Source organism: Syngnathus acus, chromosome 12, assembly GCF_901709675.1.
Source record: "Syngnathus acus chromosome 12, fSynAcu1.2, whole genome shotgun sequence".
Classification (NCBI taxonomy): Eukaryota; Metazoa; Chordata; class Actinopteri; order Syngnathiformes; family Syngnathidae; genus Syngnathus; species Syngnathus acus.
In genome coordinates this window covers 10,883,793-10,898,996 of record NC_051097.1, presented here as the reverse complement: position 1 = coordinate 10,898,996, position 15,204 = coordinate 10,883,793, and the positions used below count along the sequence as shown (strand labels likewise).

General features: G+C 47.8%; 3 protein-coding genes across 3 annotated transcripts; 1 reads left to right on the top strand and 2 right to left on the bottom strand.

Annotated features, from left to right (window-relative positions):
• Positions 1-521: 521 nt before the first annotated feature.
• LOC119131075 (betaine--homocysteine S-methyltransferase 1) lies at positions 522-2,599 on the top strand. Its single transcript, XM_037265207.1, has 8 exons — positions 522-679; positions 771-903; positions 1,002-1,114; positions 1,307-1,498; positions 1,569-1,716; positions 1,788-1,970; positions 2,055-2,283; positions 2,360-2,599. Exons 1-8 carry the CDS (start codon positions 542-544, stop codon positions 2,538-2,540), a joined length of 1,317 nt encoding a protein of 438 aa, XP_037121102.1. The 5' UTR covers positions 522-541; the 3' UTR covers positions 2,541-2,599.
• A 195-nt stretch (positions 2,600-2,794) lies between these two features.
• LOC119131081 (secretory carrier-associated membrane protein 1-like) lies at positions 2,795-6,882 on the bottom strand. Its single transcript, XM_037265222.1, has 9 exons — positions 6,674-6,882; positions 5,188-5,274; positions 4,996-5,103; positions 4,821-4,932; positions 4,626-4,754; positions 4,357-4,516; positions 4,181-4,282; positions 4,000-4,117; positions 2,795-3,936 (listed from the first exon to the last, which is right to left on the bottom strand). The coding sequence occupies exons 1-9, from the start codon at positions 6,728-6,730 to the stop codon at positions 3,787-3,789; spliced, it is 1,023 nt and encodes a 340-aa protein (XP_037121117.1). The 5' UTR covers positions 6,731-6,882; the 3' UTR covers positions 2,795-3,786.
• A 423-nt stretch (positions 6,883-7,305) lies between these two features.
• Positions 7,306-14,540, bottom strand: prkaa1 (protein kinase, AMP-activated, alpha 1 catalytic subunit). Its single transcript, XM_037265197.1, has 9 exons — positions 14,336-14,540; positions 13,107-13,248; positions 12,677-12,770; positions 11,398-11,542; positions 11,145-11,232; positions 10,843-11,067; positions 10,167-10,686; positions 9,962-10,088; positions 7,306-9,877 (listed from the first exon to the last, which is right to left on the bottom strand). Exons 1-9 carry the CDS (start codon positions 14,430-14,432, stop codon positions 9,591-9,593), a joined length of 1,725 nt encoding a protein of 574 aa, XP_037121092.1. The 5' UTR covers positions 14,433-14,540; the 3' UTR covers positions 7,306-9,590.
• Between the last annotated feature and the right edge of the window lie 664 nt (positions 14,541-15,204).

Sequence of the window (15,204 nt, the reverse complement as noted above, 5' to 3'; positions counted from 1 at the left end):
CTCTTTTTGGGCTATGTTTCCCGAGTTGAACCGTCAAAGTCTCTAGATGTCTGTATTATACTGCCCCCGTGTGGCAAAAGCACAAACACACAACAAAAAGGAGCAACACAATGTCCATGGATGGAAAGGATTTCCCTCCTGTTGTGGAAGAATGAAAAATAGCTGCTACAGGATGTGGTGGTCCTGAGAGATTTGAATCGTTTCAAGGGGGGTGGGGGTCTCACTCCTCCCCAACTCAATATCATGTGTCAGTCATTGATGAGGGACTTATCTAATGAATGGCTACTCTGCAAACATTAACTTCTCTTTTTGCTTTGCAAACTAGCTTAAGAGTCGCCCCCCCCTCAACTTGAGAGTAATGCAGCTGCACGTCTGACATGCGACAACCGGCTAGAAAGGTCGGAAAAGTTGTTAAATATAGCGAGCGCATGGCAAGTTGGCAACACGTGTTATTTAGTTATTTTTCTCTCCAACTGCTCGGGAATATTTAAGTTCAATTCTTCCTCTGGGTGAAGGGTTGACGGGGCGAGGTTGAAATACGATGAGTGTTCTAAAAGTGAAACTGACCCCCCCACACACACATCCAGAGGGTATAAAAGATCCTGGGCCGCCTGAAGAGAGCCCTTCCCCATCTTGGAGAGGACCAAGCGCAACCATGGCACCGGCAGGGACAAAGAAGGTACAAGATGATCTCTTTGTCTGATTTGAAAAACACATTTTGGATGTTTACAAAAGTACTTACCTTGTGAGTTATCTCTGATGTCATCCAGGGCATCCTGGAGAGGCTGAACGCCGGCGAGGTGGTCATCGGCGACGGCGGCTTCGTCTTCGCCTTGGAGAAGCGAGGCTACGTCAAGGCGGGGCCGTGGACGCCCGAGGCTGCCTCCGAGCACCCTGAAGCGGGTATGGTACACGTCATTCTATTCATGAGAAAACGTGTACGAGTACACGGACCATTCAAGTGACTCGAATATCATTGTGATGTTTTGCTTTGCTTTCAGTGCGGCAGCTGCACAGGGAGTTCCTCAGGGCGGGATCCAACGTCATGCAGACTTTCACCTTCTACGCCAGCGATGACAAGCTGGTGAACAGGGGCCACACCCAACGCTTCACCGTGAGTGGCCATTCCGATGCATCGTACTCGCCCTGCACGCTCCACAACAACCGGAAATGAAATAGTTGAACCTCATCAGGACAGTCAGCTCAACTGACCCAAATGGCTCCTCTTACCGCCGTGACTCCGTTTATATCTGCAGCTGCCTCGCATTGTGTAAGATGAACCCGCTCTTCTCTTGGTCACCTGCAGGGGCAGCAAATCAACGAGGCGGCGTGCGACCTGGCGAGGCAGGTGGCCGACGAGGGCGACGCCCTGGTGGCGGGCGGCGTGTCCCAGACGCCCGCGTACCTCAGCTGCAAGAGCCAGGACGACGTCAAGGCCATCTTCAAGAAGCAGATGGACGTCTTTGTGAGCAAGAACGTCGACTTCTTGATCGCCGAGGTATTGGAAAGGACGGACGGCGGGTGTGGCCCACGAATGCCTCGCCTCAATTCATCCGTAATCTTTGCAGTACTTTGAGCACGTGGAGGAGGCGGAGTGGGCGGTGCAGGTCCTGAAAGGCACCGGCAAGCCGGTGGCAGTCACGCTGTGCATCGGACCCGAGGGGGACCTGAACGGAGTCAGCCCGGGAGAGTGCGCCGTCCGCCTCGTCAAAGCCGGTACTAAAACGTTACGCCCGGAAAAAGCCGACCCGCGTTTTCAAGCCTCACGTTTCCCTCCTCGGGCGCAGGCGCCGACATCGTGGGCGTCAACTGCCACTTTGACCCGGCCACCTGCGTGCGCACGGTTGCCATGATGAAGGCGGGCGTGGAGAAAGCCGGCCTGAAGGCGCACTACATGAGCCAGCCGCTGGCCTACCACACGCCTGACTGCAACAAACAGGGATTTATCGATTTGCCCGAGTTCCCCTTCAGTACGTTCCACCTCACCTAATTAGATTTGTTGACAATTAAGAACTCAACGCCACGTTCTACTTGACCAAATTGCTCTCGGCCAGGTCTGGAGCCGAGGATCCTGACCCGCTGGGACATGCAGAAGTACGCCCGGGAAGCGTACGCCGCCGGAATTCGCTACATCGGCGGCTGTTGCGGTTTCGAGCCCTACCACGTGCGCGCCTTGGCCGAGGAGCTGGCGCCCGAGAGGGGTTTCCTGCCGGCGGGTTCCGACAAGCACGGCCTGTGGGGCAGCGGCCTGGAGATGCACACCAAGCCCTGGTGCAGAGCCAGGTAGCGTATTGCGCCCACGGACATGTCGCAGTTGAATTCAAAGCCATCGTCGCCCACCTTCACGTTTTTGCTTCAGGGCCCGCCGAGACTACTGGGAGAAGCTGAAGCCGGCATCCGGTCGTCCACTGTGCCCTTCTATGTCCATGCCAGACAGCTGGGGGGTCACCAAAGGTCACGCGGACCTCATGCAGCAGAAGGAAGCCACCACCAAGGAGCAGCTCCAAGATCTGTTCAGCAAAGCCGACAAAGGCCAGTGAGAACCTGTCATGAATGCAAATGTCATTTTTACAGCAACAATAAATATTTACAAAAGGTTCTTTTTCTACTCTTCTGATTTCTTTGTCCCAACCAAAAATGGTCTCGCTAAGGAGAACAATGCTGACACCTAGTGGACATTTGTAAAGTGCACTTTTGAAAAAAGGCGCATAATACAGTACAGCTCAAGTTAGAGATCTTGATGTATCTTACAATACCAACCGACAATCCATCCTTCCTAAGAAACAAGAAAAAATGATTTTTAAAAATAATTTTATTTAATCTAGAAACAATAAATATACAGACATTACCATCATGTCATCATGCAAACCTAGAACAGCACAATCTTCTAACCCCCCCCCCCCCCCCCCACACACACACACACATTTCGATTGTCAGTGTTCCGAACATCTTTCACACCTTGAAATAAACAAGATTTCAACAAAAAACAAATTCAAAACGATTCAAGATGTTAGTAATTACATTCCGATTAAAGTGAAATTTCAAGACTCGATGGCTTTTTCGTAAGTAGTGTATAAGGCAAGTGCGCTCGCATTTAGCTAGTCATTTGTCAATGTGGTAAAATGTACGTCAATAATCATAAAAATGATCATAATAATGATGATGAGAATGACCGTGGGCCATCCTGAGTGGAAGTGAGGTAAAGTGCAAGATGGCGTGACAGCTGTTTTAATTTTCTGTTTTCAACGACTTGGAGGTTGTGCCATTGTGTTGAGTGGAAAGCGCTTACTGCAGTTGCTGTGAAATGCGTGCCATAAATAAAGTTGCATTGTATGAAGGAAATACAGTGGAAAAAAACAAGATAAAAAAGGAAATCCACTATTATGTAACTAAATGTAGTTCTTTTTATAATGTTAATCCAATTGTGGCTTTGCTATTTTAGTTTTTTTAAATGGAAAAACGAGCAAAATGAGAGCAGGCTTTGTGATGGACTAAAACGCAAATGGAATGCTATTCACAGGAACGCCAGTAGGGGGCAGTGGCGATTCACTTTGCATTCGGTTTGGATGTTAGCGATTTCTTCATTTAGCAGTCTTAGGGACAGCAAAAGACAAGAAAAAAAAAAAAAGCAATTGTTTCCTTCCAGTGTGGCCCTAATACTCTCATGAGCTCTTTTTTTTCTTCCTTTTTTTTAAAGGAGGCGAGGCAGAAGGTAGGAAAATTGAAAGAAGAGGGGTGCTGAGAGACCAAAACCTTCAGGGCGCATGCGTGGTCTGAAGCCGCCGCTCAGATGTGCTCCTTGAAGGCTCCTCGGGCCGCATTGGAGGTGGCGTTAGCGGCGGCCGCCTGCACCGTCTTATTGGACATGACGCCGGTGGCCAGCTCCTGTTGGGCCTTCTGGAAGCTGGCGCCGGTGGTGCGGTACAAAGTGTGCACCTGGCGGAGAAAAAAAAAAAAGGCGTGAAAACGGCGGGAGGGCATCTAAGGGCGGCGACATACCTTCTTAAACATGATGAGAGACATGACGGCCAGCGAGGTGAACAGCGCCGCCACCATGATCATCAACACGCCCGCGGCCACGTTGGTGTTCAGGCACATCAGGGCCGAGATCCAGCCGCTGAGGACGGAACAAACGTGTTGTTATTTTAAATCCGTATTAGTGTACTTGAATGTTTCCTACCAGGCTCCCCATCCGGCGATGCCGACGCTCTGCAGCACGTAGACGCCCAGCTGGCATATGTACACGAAGAAGAACAGGAAGAAGCGGAAGGAGCTGTCACTCCTGCCAGACAAGAAAAAGACATCGATGACGCAAAAGCGGGAGCAGGACGTCAACGTGCTCGGCCGGGAACTCACTTGAAGGCCCCGTAGACGGGCCTGTACCAGCACACGAAGGAGCACGGCGTGAAGAGCAGGAACCACAGGATGGCTAGACCGAAGTCCACGCCGTGAGACGGGTCCACGCCGAACCAAGCAAGAGCGCCGACCAGGTTGGCCAGCAGCGTCCCCGTGTGGACTGGAGGTGAAGTGCACACATCACGTTTAAGCGCTACGCCGCAGCGTCATGTGACTGCGGCTTGTGACCGCAGCGTGTGAGCGAGCGCACCACGAGGCAAGAAACTCACACATCCAGAGGTAGTACATGAGCTTGACCGTCTTCTGGTACTCCACGGGAATGTCCACCGTAATGTCGTGATAGAAACACGGGCCCACCGGGAACTTCTCCGGGAGCGGGGGCCAGTTGTTTCTCCTGCCTGGGGGGTGTTGAAGATTCTTTCTTAGCAGGACCTCTTAAAATAGTTTTGTAGATGATGACACACCTCCAGAAACGTTGAGCGACTGCATCTCCCTCTCTCTCCGGTCCAGCTCGGCCGCTTTCCTTTCCAGCTCTTCTTGCCTCTTCAGCAGCTCGCTGGCGCCCCCTGTTGTCTCCTGCACGCCAGCGACGCTCGTGGCTTTGTTAACAAGTGGGGGATTGTGGCGGGAAGAGGCTACCTGCGCCTGAGGTTGCGAGTAGACCGGAGGCTCCTCGGTGGGCTTCATGACGGCGGGCTGCGTCGGGACGCCAGGCGCCACCAAGAGGGGCTTGCTGGTCATCGCCGTCTAGACGAGAAGCAGGCGTTCACAATGAAAATGACGCCGTCCATCCAATCTGACCAAGAGACACTAGCATGGTAAAATACTGACTAGTTTGGAGTCTGTGAAGGGGTTGTACTCTTCTAATCCCGCAGCCATCGCTGTCGACGTCTGTCTTGCCAGTGCCACGGAAGGATCCTGAAACAAATGGCAAGAATCCATTAGGCATAAAAAAACCTCCAAATTGACAGCAATATGCAAGACAACACAGCAAATGGAGTCAAGCAGCCCAAAAAGTACCTTGCTCGCCAGCTTTAAGCTCAACGCGCATGCCAACGTCCTGCTAGCTTAGCATCAGCCTTGCACACGCGCTCGCTTGATTCAAAGTGAGACGATGATCGCCGTCCTCCTGACCACATCCCCGCTATTGCCCTCCCTCCCACCCACACACAAACTCGCTCCGGCTTGTCACCAGACCGCCATCCTAAATAATTCACGCGGAGCCTGGCGTGAAACATGAATACGGCTTGGAAAATGAGGATTATTTTCGGGTTTTTTTGGAAGAGGAATTTTTGTAAAAAGGATGAGTGCTCAAGAAAATGAATGGATCGATCAGAAAAATCGAACTTCCTTCGAGAAAAATGTAAATCTTATCTCAGGAGAAACACTGCTTTCTAGAACACACAATATTTGGTTGGGGACGTTTACAATAGTGCAATCGTTATATATATATATTTTTTAAATATACACAACCTTTTTCTAGAATCAGACTCCAAAAATTCACATTGGAGTCAAACTAGAGAAGGGTTGTTCCGATTTGCAGGGAAAGTGGGCCGAGCGGGGGCGCGTGGTCGTGTCGCCTGCGGGTGGGGGGCCGTCATCTTCACATATGCTTCCTTCCGTGAGCCCTCGGGCGCTAGCGTGCGTGCCAAAAACATGTTGGACCTGCAGGGTTCTATTTGAATAATTCACAATTTTGCAGAAAATATGAACTCAATTTTAGTCGAATAATAGGATCAATACTAACAGCGGTTGACTTATTGTTACACTTGCAAACAATCCACACAGAAAGGCTGAAGAAAAACTTTTGTTGTGACCCTGCAGTTAGGCTACATGGATAAATCTCGAAGTTCCGACTGTCTTTAAGGCCGTGAAGGTGACTGAATGATTGAATGTTTGGTGGAAGGCAGGTGTTTCTTTCAACCAGCAATACTCAATCAATCAGTAATATAATATTTATGGCTTCATTTTTTTGATGACTTCAAGATATTAAAGTAAACTACAAAATGTGCCAGAAATAAAAGCATCTAAAAAAAAAAAACACAGGCAGTCACGGATTAGTAATGCATTCTTTTCAGAGTTCAAGCAATTTGGTCGATTTTGTAGATTAAAAAAAGATACCAGCTTCTGCTATTCATTTATTTTGAACCAAAATCTCATGTTGTCAGCATTGTGAAGATAGACCGAAGACATTTTAAAACAGCCGTACGTGTAAATGTACATTTCATTGTCGTTATATTATAAAACCGGCTGCGCGTGTCAACATGTAAATAGTGATAATGTGGCTAAGCTAAGGTAACTAGCCAGCCAATCTTACCTGAAACGGATTGCTGAGCTCCGGTTCCGTGAACGGGTTACTGTCGTGTTCCGACATGACTGTACCGCCTTCACGGACGTGACTCTCGTTGAAATGTGAGTCTTTTATGTCTAAAAGACTCAAATTATTCGTGAAAAGGGTCCAGAAAGCTGACAGTCACGTCCAATGTTGACCGTATCCTCAGAGATTCTCTATTGAGAAGAGATGAACACACGTAAACGCGGAAGCAGTGAAACTTACGTCCAGTTTTTCAATTGTTCGACGGTAAAAGTGCATTTTTTAAGATGTTAAACAATATTACAAAAACGTACGTTAAAACAGTGTCATAAAAACAAATTTTGCTAGATGACAAATGATGCTAAACAGCAAATTTATGAAACGAACTTGGCTCGAGCCGCGTCACGTGTTTGCATGCGTCCGTATTATGTAGCGCATTCAGAGACGCTTTCTGGGGAGAGATGAATTTACAATGTAACCAATGCGGAAGTACAAAACTTTTGTTTCAATTTTAAATGTACATTTAATTGTCGGTAGTGTTCTTGCAAATGGCTGTAGTAGAGTTAACTGATAATGTTCTGTTTAATATTATTTTATATTAATATTGTATATATTATAAAACAACGGACAAGCGCTTAGGTTTGTGTGCAATTTAGCAGTTTATTTAGGCAGTTGTGGATAGGAACAATTCCGACACTGTCCATTCAAATAAACACAGGTCACTCTTGGAAAGTAGGGTCCCTTTACACAAAGCAGTTCAGACAAATTCCACTCCGAAGAGTGACATTTCCCCACACATTCGCCTTTCAATATACATACATACGGAAAACAAATACACACCCGAAATTAAACCCTTCCCAAAACTTAATGAGTCTGATTTTCCATAAACTTATTTCAACATAACAAAGTTAACTTGGTGTTCAGTCGGGATGAAATGCAACCTTTTTTCTTTTCTTTTAAAGCCGTCAACATCAGTAATCACTGATACTGCTTCATAGAAACACAATGTATTGTGTCATAAAAGTGGAACAAAAAAAATCTCCAACCACCATTAAGGATCAGAGGTCCGCAGTAGTTTGGCAAAAATAATTCAAAACAAAACAAGTGTTATTGTTTTTTTTCTTATGTGTGACCTATCACTGGGAATATAAATGGATCAATAATTCAAAACAACAGTACTGATGATGATGATCATAAGGCAGCGGCGGGGAACTTTTTGTCCTATTTTATTCCTCCAAAATTTCTGAAAAAAAAATCCTGCCAAAATGTATTATTAATTAAACACATTGTGTCAAATGTTTTAGGGCCGTATGACGTCATTGTAGGTTCCCCGCTTCGGCCATATAAGGCAACCCGACAGCAGACGATAAAAGATTTCCATAACGAGTGACACATTCATAAGCTTGTCATGCTTTTGTAGTCGATTGTAATTAAGTACACGCACGGGGGGGGATTGCTTATAACATTTTTAGCAAAACTGCACAAACAAAAAAGACAATTCTTAAATCAATACAACACAATTCCAAATGATTTACATCATAACAAAACGAGCAAAGTATAACAAATGTCATTTTAATAGTTGACAATGGGGGTGGGGGGTCCTATGAAGTCTCAGAATTTGGACTCACAACTACCTTGGGGGTTTCCAAACTGATTTCAATGTTAAGATTGTCAAGTCAAAAAATTGTAAGCTACTGTTTTTACTGATCATCAAGGAGGCACATGATTTCTTGGCAAAACTGATGTCGTTTCTCACACTAGCCTCTGGTGTTTGTTTGTTAGCAAGAGTTGATACACGCAAATTGAATAAGTTGTGATTTATGATTGACAAGTGATGCCGATTGGAAAAAGTAAAGCAGGAAAAAAAAAAAATCCAGCAACAGATCTCGAAAAAAACAAAAATTTATCTTCGCTTGGGTTGGATTTACATGGCCTGGTTCAAGTGACACAATTTTAGTGTTATGAGCAGGTCGCTACAGAGATAAAGCGAGAGACTGGAGGTGTTGTGAATTTTGCTGTCAAGATATGTGTCACTGTGAAATTGATTATCGGTGTGAAGTCGGAATTAGCCACTTGTGCCTGCAGTGTAAATCCAAACACATGTCCCAACACGAATTCATCTGCAATTAATTGACGTCATGTCCACAAATGTTTACAATGGCCAATAAATGCCACGGGATGGCGTCAAAGCACTTCTTAGCCACAGCTGTGGCCTGCCTGATTGACCCTCCTTCCTTCAAATTCAGCATCAAAGCACTACTTGGACATGGCTGAATGAAGCATCTTCCCTCAACAACATGGCGTCAAAGCACTACTTTGACTTCAAGCGCCTCACTTCACTTAACATAGCTTCTTCGCATTAAGATGCCATGCGATGGCGTCAACGCACCACTTTTATATTAGATGACAAGGCGAGTATTTCAACAAAGTTGCGAAGATAAAACAGCATCATTCGGGGGGGGGCACTTTAATACCGATCAATGAACTTTGTCCACACAAAGCGGATTGGGGGGGTGGGGTCATTGCACTTCCTAACAGCTCGATGAAAGCGCCACCATTTGCGGGAACCCCCCCCCCCCCAAAAAAAATGAGAGCAGCAGGAATGAAAAGAAAGGTGTGCAAAGTTGCTTCTTCCTTCTCCCGCACAGGAAAAAAAAAAAGTTGATCTTATTTTTTTGCACTGGAAGCTGGCTGACTGGACAGTACAGCAAATTCAGTGTAATCACTCCAGAAGATGTTAACATATTGAGCCAAAATATGCTCTCGGCGTCTCCCTGCCATCCTGGGCCGAGCTGCCGTTGGACTGCATGCTTATTGCTAACAAGACACTCGGAGAGCAAACAAGGCTATAGCGATCGACGTAGGTGTGTGTGTGTGTGTGTGTGTGTGTGTGTGCGTGCGTGCGTGCGTGTATAGCGAGCTATCGTGCAAGCAGTTTGATGAGGTTAGCGCACATCTCAAAGAACTCGATGGTGTGGCTGCCCGGGCGAGGCACAGACAGGACGTCGGCGCCCCCCGTCGAGTCGATGGATGAGGTGAGCGAAGATGCCAGCGAGGCTTCGGCGGCCGTCTTGGCCTGCGAGGTGGCGCTGGTCGATGGGGGGGAGTCGGCGCTGTCCGCCTCGCTCTTGATGGTGGTGCGGTAGTTGCCGACCGATCCCGAGCGGAGAGGCGTCGCCGTGCCGGATTTGGTTTCCAGCATGTCATCTGGAAAAAAATAACGATTATTTAAAAAAATATATAAAATAATGAGCAACATGGACGACTGAGCGTCATGAGCGTCGGACGCACCGTCTATACTTCTGAAGTCAAGGAGGTAGGTCCGGCTGTCCACTTGGTACAGTTGAAGGCTCATCTTGGTCTGCATGCCCGTCACTGGGTTTTTCCTCTTCACACGCAAATAATAAGGATTCACAACCTGAAAGAAAAATGAACAATTAAGTCACACGTCCAGTCAGCAGCAATTGAGCTCTCAATGTGTCAATCTCCGGCTCACCTTCCACTCGTAGTCAAGCTGCTTCATGGCGCGGCATACTTCGGTCATGATATCGTTGGGTCTGCTCTGGCTGCGGATGCCCAGGTGCCACTTGGCCCGCCGCACGCCCTGGTGCTTGGACTTTTGCGGATTCAGCTCGTCCAACGTGTGGCGGGGCCGCGGCGGCGTCTCCGCCACCAGGAAGGGCACACGCTCCGGGTGGGGCTTGACGCTGGCCGCCACAGAAGTGCCGGACGAGCTCAGGTGCTGGTCGTCCAGGAAGGAGTCGGGCGGGCTGGAGGCCAGGTAGAAGTCCTTGGCCTCGTTCATGATGCGGCGGTTGTCGATGATGAGGTGGTAGGCCACGGCCAGCGGGTCCTGGTGGTTGCGGCTGTAGATGCAGGCCAGGACCTCCTCCTCTGTGCACTCGAACTTGTCGCACACTTCCTTTAGGGCCTCGTCGTCGATCATGTTGTTGCTGTACGACGGGTCCTCGGGGAACAAGTACTTGGGGAGGTCCTGCTTGAACCAGTCATCCTCTCTGCGAGGGGAAACAAATACTTTTCATGCAGCACCGCCGGTGGCCAGAGGGTGGCGGTAATTCTCCAAAAGGATATGATAACCACCAAACGAATGCAGATGGAAAACAAAACAACTGAAGCAGTAGTCAAGGCAACAAAGGCGTGATGTTCCTCACCTGATCTCTTTGATGGTGGCTCTCTTCATGGGGTCCACCTGCAGCATGTGCTTGAGGAGGCTGGTGACGGCAGGGTTGAGGTACGGCGGCGTGAAGAAGATGCCATCGCAGATCTTCTTGAAGAGCGTGGGCACGTGGTCGTCGTCGAACGGCAGCGTGCCGCACAGCAGGGCGTAGAGGATCACCCCGCTGCTCCAGATGTCCACCTCGGGCCCGGCGTACAATCTGACGGCAGAGGCGAGCATGGGAAATATAAAATCGTGTCAGAGTATTGACAGGTGCTGCTGGAGGACGTTCACAACCTTCCAGAGATCACTTCAGGAGCAGCATAGTTGGGGGAACCGCAACTCGTCCGCAGGAATTCTCCATCGGACATCATGTTGGATAAACCTGGACGCAAAGATTTTGATGCCGATTCACGTCATTGATTTCATGAGCTTTCTGCCAGGACCGTTTCTAATCCGAATTGCATCTGTCAAAGAGGGAGGATATCTGCTGATTCCTTGACGTTAACCAATCAGATCTCGCCTTGGCGTTTGACGGCGACATGCTCACCAAAATCGGCTATCTTTGCATTCATGTGCGCGTCCAGCAGCACATTTTCCGGCTTGAGGTCCCGATGCACCACCATGTGCCGGTGGCAATAATCCACGGCTGAGATGATCTGCTGGAACAGTCGACGACTCTCCTTCTCGTCCAACTACCGGAAGAATAAAGGTGCAAATTGAGCGCGAGGTGAGAAGCGCAAAGCGACGCCTTTCGTCGTGTTCTGACATTTCGGTGAAGAGTGTAAGGCTGGCAGTAACGCCACGTTCTTCTCGCCTGGCCGCTTGCAAAATGGCTCTTCATGATGACATAAGCAACTAGACTCTAAAGAATTTCTCACACTGCATCCCGAGTTCGTGTTTCAACCAATGTCTTTTTGTGCTCCTTTTGGTGTGTGCACCATGGCCACCAGGGGGCAGTACAGAAGGCGAGTCAAACAGCTGATACATGAAGAGTTTCACAAACAAGTTAAAAAGCTGCAGTCATTTGTTTGGCTTTGGGTAAACAATATTATCTACTTGTGATGCTAATTTGATTAGCCCATCAATGGAATTTTGCACAGCATGTTAGCATGCTCTGTATCGACTCTGTCCGGCAGAAGGCCCAGCAGAGGCTGTACTTCCTGAGACAGCTCAAGAAGTTCAACCTGCCGCGAGAGCTTCTGAAGACCTTCTACACTGCCATCATCCAGTCTGTCCTCTGCACCTCCATCACTGTCTGGTTTGGATCAGCCTCCAAACAAGACAAGCACAGACTGCAACGGACAATCAGGACTACAGAAAGGATAATTGGAATCAACCTCCCATCTATCCAAGACGTGTACCTGTCCAGGACCAGGAAACGTGCAAGGAACATCTCTACAGACCCTTCTCACCCAGGTTGCAGTCTGTTTGAACTACTCCCCTCCGGACGGCGTTATAGAGCTCGGTACGCCAAAACCAGCAGACACAGAGACAGCTTCTTCCCCCAGGCTGTTGCTCTGATGAACTCACACCACTCATAGAGTCTCAGAGTCATTACTGGGCAATAACATCCTGCTCTTCACACCTTTTTGAATTTGTCTACACTGTTTTTGCCATTATTCACATGGCCTGAGTGTTGTTAGTCACCTAAATGTTGAACAGAGGGTGTGTTTTACCGAAGTCAAATTCCTTGTTTGGCACGCTCAAACATGGCGAATAAAAACTCTTGAATCTTGAAAAGTGATGTGGTTTGATCCAATTATTTTTTGTATGTTGTCCCATACAAAATGGCCACCTCAAAGAGGAGAAGCGGTGAATAAAATTACCTTTCCATTCTTGAGAATGTAGTCAAAGAGCTCCCCTCCCGAGACATACTCCATCACCATGAAGATATCAGTCGGGGTGCTGATCACCTGATACCTGTTTCGTACAAAAATGAATTAGGCCAACAGTCCACGGCCGGCGGAAACAAAGTTAGGAATGTTAAAAATATTTTTAAAGTTAAAAAGAGCTTTCAAGGGCCACTTGATCTCATGCCACCACTGACCCCTGTATGGGTTAAATTTAGCAATTTTACATTACACCTAATTGTGAGGGGATAAACGCGGCTCAGACGGATATCATCCCAAATGGATGGCCTGTGGAAGCCTCCATTCGAGGCTGGGAATAGCTCAGTGGGTGGCAATGATGTGGCGGCTTGTGTGTGTGTGGGGGGGGATTAGGGGACTCGCCCGTGGATTGTAATCTAGGACTCACAGTTTAATGATGTGGGGGTGCCTGAAAAGCTTGAGGTTCTGGATTTCCCGGCGGATCTTGCCCACCACGTCCAAACTGCGAATCTTCTGCCGGTTCAGGATCTTCACTGCTACTTGGTGCTTGGTCAGCTCGTGTTGGCCCACTGCGAGAAGATACAAAGAGAACAATGACCACCAACATTTTGCCCATTGTAATAGTTTCTTGTGCACTAAAGAGGATTTCAATCAGGGACTTAAAAACTAGAACGGCAGGCAAACACTTTGCCTGTGTAAAGTTTTTATGATTCTATAACAGTGCTTACCAACCTTTATTGAGCCAGGGTAAATATTTTACAACAGGAAAACCTCAAGGCACACCGCCCAAATAAAATGTCACAAAAACTATATACTGGATAGGAGTGGGCAGTATAAATGGGGTAAGAGATCTAAATTTGAACAAAGTTAGTTGCATGGCGCTTGTTTAGTTTGTAACGATGAGTTTTTGTTTTTTTAAATCTGCATATTGGGGTGGAAAGGTGACCAGAACTGGCAAGAGTGACAGATATGTTTTTATGTCACTAATTTTGGATCGAGTTGCAACTTAATAGCTGCACTGCTTGTTGAGCAACTGCTAAGGGTAGAAAAAGAAACAAAGACTTCAAAAACAACAATGGCAGTGGGTTTAATTAAACTCAGGTCACGTCGCTTGTTTCTCACCAAATGACAAAAGTTCACAGTGCCACCCCCCTCTCCGCCCCTCCCTCCCTCCCGTCCCCAATCCACGAGTGTCGCTTCAAAATAATTTACCTACAGATTTAAATACCCATCTTGACAGTCTTTTGCATGGAAGCCAAAGAACATGCCCGGCGGCGTTTAGCGTATAGCGGCATGATTTAAAAAAAAAAAAAAAAACATATCTTGGATTGCGCGAGCGTCATTTAGAAGAGCTTCACTTCCCGGTGGCTACCTTGACAAGCGACTTGTGGCTCCCTACGGCTAACCATCAACTCTACTGCCCTCAACAAAACGAGCTGGTGCTAACCGGCGGTGTGTGGCGACGTTAAGTCGCCGCAAACAAGTTGAGCAAACGGGCAGCATGAGGAGACAACAAGTGCGAAGCCTTGCCCGGGTTGACAAGTTAGCTTTGCGAATTAGCCGCGATGCTAAAAAGCTTCGCCGGCCACCATCTTTCAGTTGAAGTAAGTGAGGGGAGGGAAAAGGAGGGGGGGTTCCTGTCTCGCTGCTTCTTACCTTTAACCTTCCCAAACGTGCCCACTCCGAGCGTGTCGCCGAGGATGTAGTGTCCGATTTTGACTCTGCCCTCGTGTTTGAGTTTCTCCGTCGCCATCTTCCCGCAGTGTCCTCGCTAGCCAAGCAGCAAGCGACGGGCACCGATGGACTGCGAGCTCCGACTCCGAGCTCTAAGAGAGCCTCCGCGCCGCACGTAGTGGGAGGGGCCGACGCAGACGACGTTGCCTCTGCTTGCCTGACGTAGTCGAACGTAAATGACGTACGTAGCGTGATACCTTCAAGTCACCCTCGGAAACGTGAAGTTTATTTAACGCCCCGCTGATTAATTACTTTTTACGATCAATTGTTCTTTTCAAGCATGTATGTGTTATTCGGTACGTCACCACGAAATAAAATCAACTTCTAAACACCAATAACGCTGTCCTACCTCGTCTTTACAAAAAGTTAAGGTTAGGGAACACACTCGCGTCCTTATCTCCTGTTTACACTCAATGGGCACTTCCTGCTCATCAAGAGACAACGATCTCCTCTTTTACACAATTCGCCATCAAGGTCAACCAGAAAGAGACGTTGCTCTCCAAACTATGCTCATATAATTGGCAATCTTTGTGAGGAATACAGGGTGAATTCATCATAAAGCCGAAAGATTTGTCAGACTGACAGCTTCAAGCCCCCCCCCCCATCAACTCCTTTTTACGTTGCGTTCACGTACTTTATCACCCTTTTATTGTCTTCCTAATTCAGCATACATCCTCGCTCAGTGCATGAACAAAGTGATCAGTAGGTGGCAGCAGATTGCTTAAAGACATGAATCAAAGCAATTTAATGGGGTGTTATAAAGTGACTGGCATGTTTTGACAGGAAACCAA

What these genes read in the sequence shown, in the direction of transcription:
- LOC119131081 (XM_037265222.1), bottom strand. Translation starts at nt 6,730, where the DNA reads ATGTCGGAACACGACAGTAACCCGTTCACGGAACCGGAGCTCAGCAAT. An exon ending in CATGTACTACCTCTGGATGT is followed by an intron (nt 4,517 to 4,625) that starts GTGAGTTTCTTG and finishes CTTCACCTCCAG; the next exon opens with TCCACACGGGGACGCTGCTG. An exon ending in ATCGCCGGATGGGGAGCCTG is followed by an intron (nt 4,118 to 4,180) that starts GTAGGAAACATT and finishes TTCCGTCCTCAG; the next exon opens with CGGCTGGATCTCGGCCCTGA.
- LOC119131075 (XM_037265207.1), top strand. Translation starts at nt 542, where the DNA reads ATGAGTGTTCTAAAAGTGAAACTGACCCCCCCACACACACATCCAGAG. An exon ending in CGTCCGCCTCGTCAAAGCCG is followed by an intron (nt 1,717 to 1,787) that starts GTACTAAAACGT and finishes CCTCGGGCGCAG; the next exon opens with GCGCCGACATCGTGGGCGTC. An exon ending in AAGCCCTGGTGCAGAGCCAG is followed by an intron (nt 2,284 to 2,359) that starts GTAGCGTATTGC and finishes TTTTTGCTTCAG; the next exon opens with GGCCCGCCGAGACTACTGGG.
- prkaa1 (XM_037265197.1), bottom strand. Translation starts at nt 14,432, where the DNA reads ATGGCGACGGAGAAACTCAAACACGAGGGCAGAGTCAAAATCGGACAC. An exon ending in TGCAAAGATAGCCGATTTTG is followed by an intron (nt 11,233 to 11,397) that starts GTGAGCATGTCG and finishes CTTTGCGTCCAG; the next exon opens with GTTTATCCAACATGATGTCC. An exon ending in GCCACCATCAAAGAGATCAG is followed by an intron (nt 10,687 to 10,842) that starts GTGAGGAACATC and finishes TTCCCCTCGCAG; the next exon opens with AGAGGATGACTGGTTCAAGC.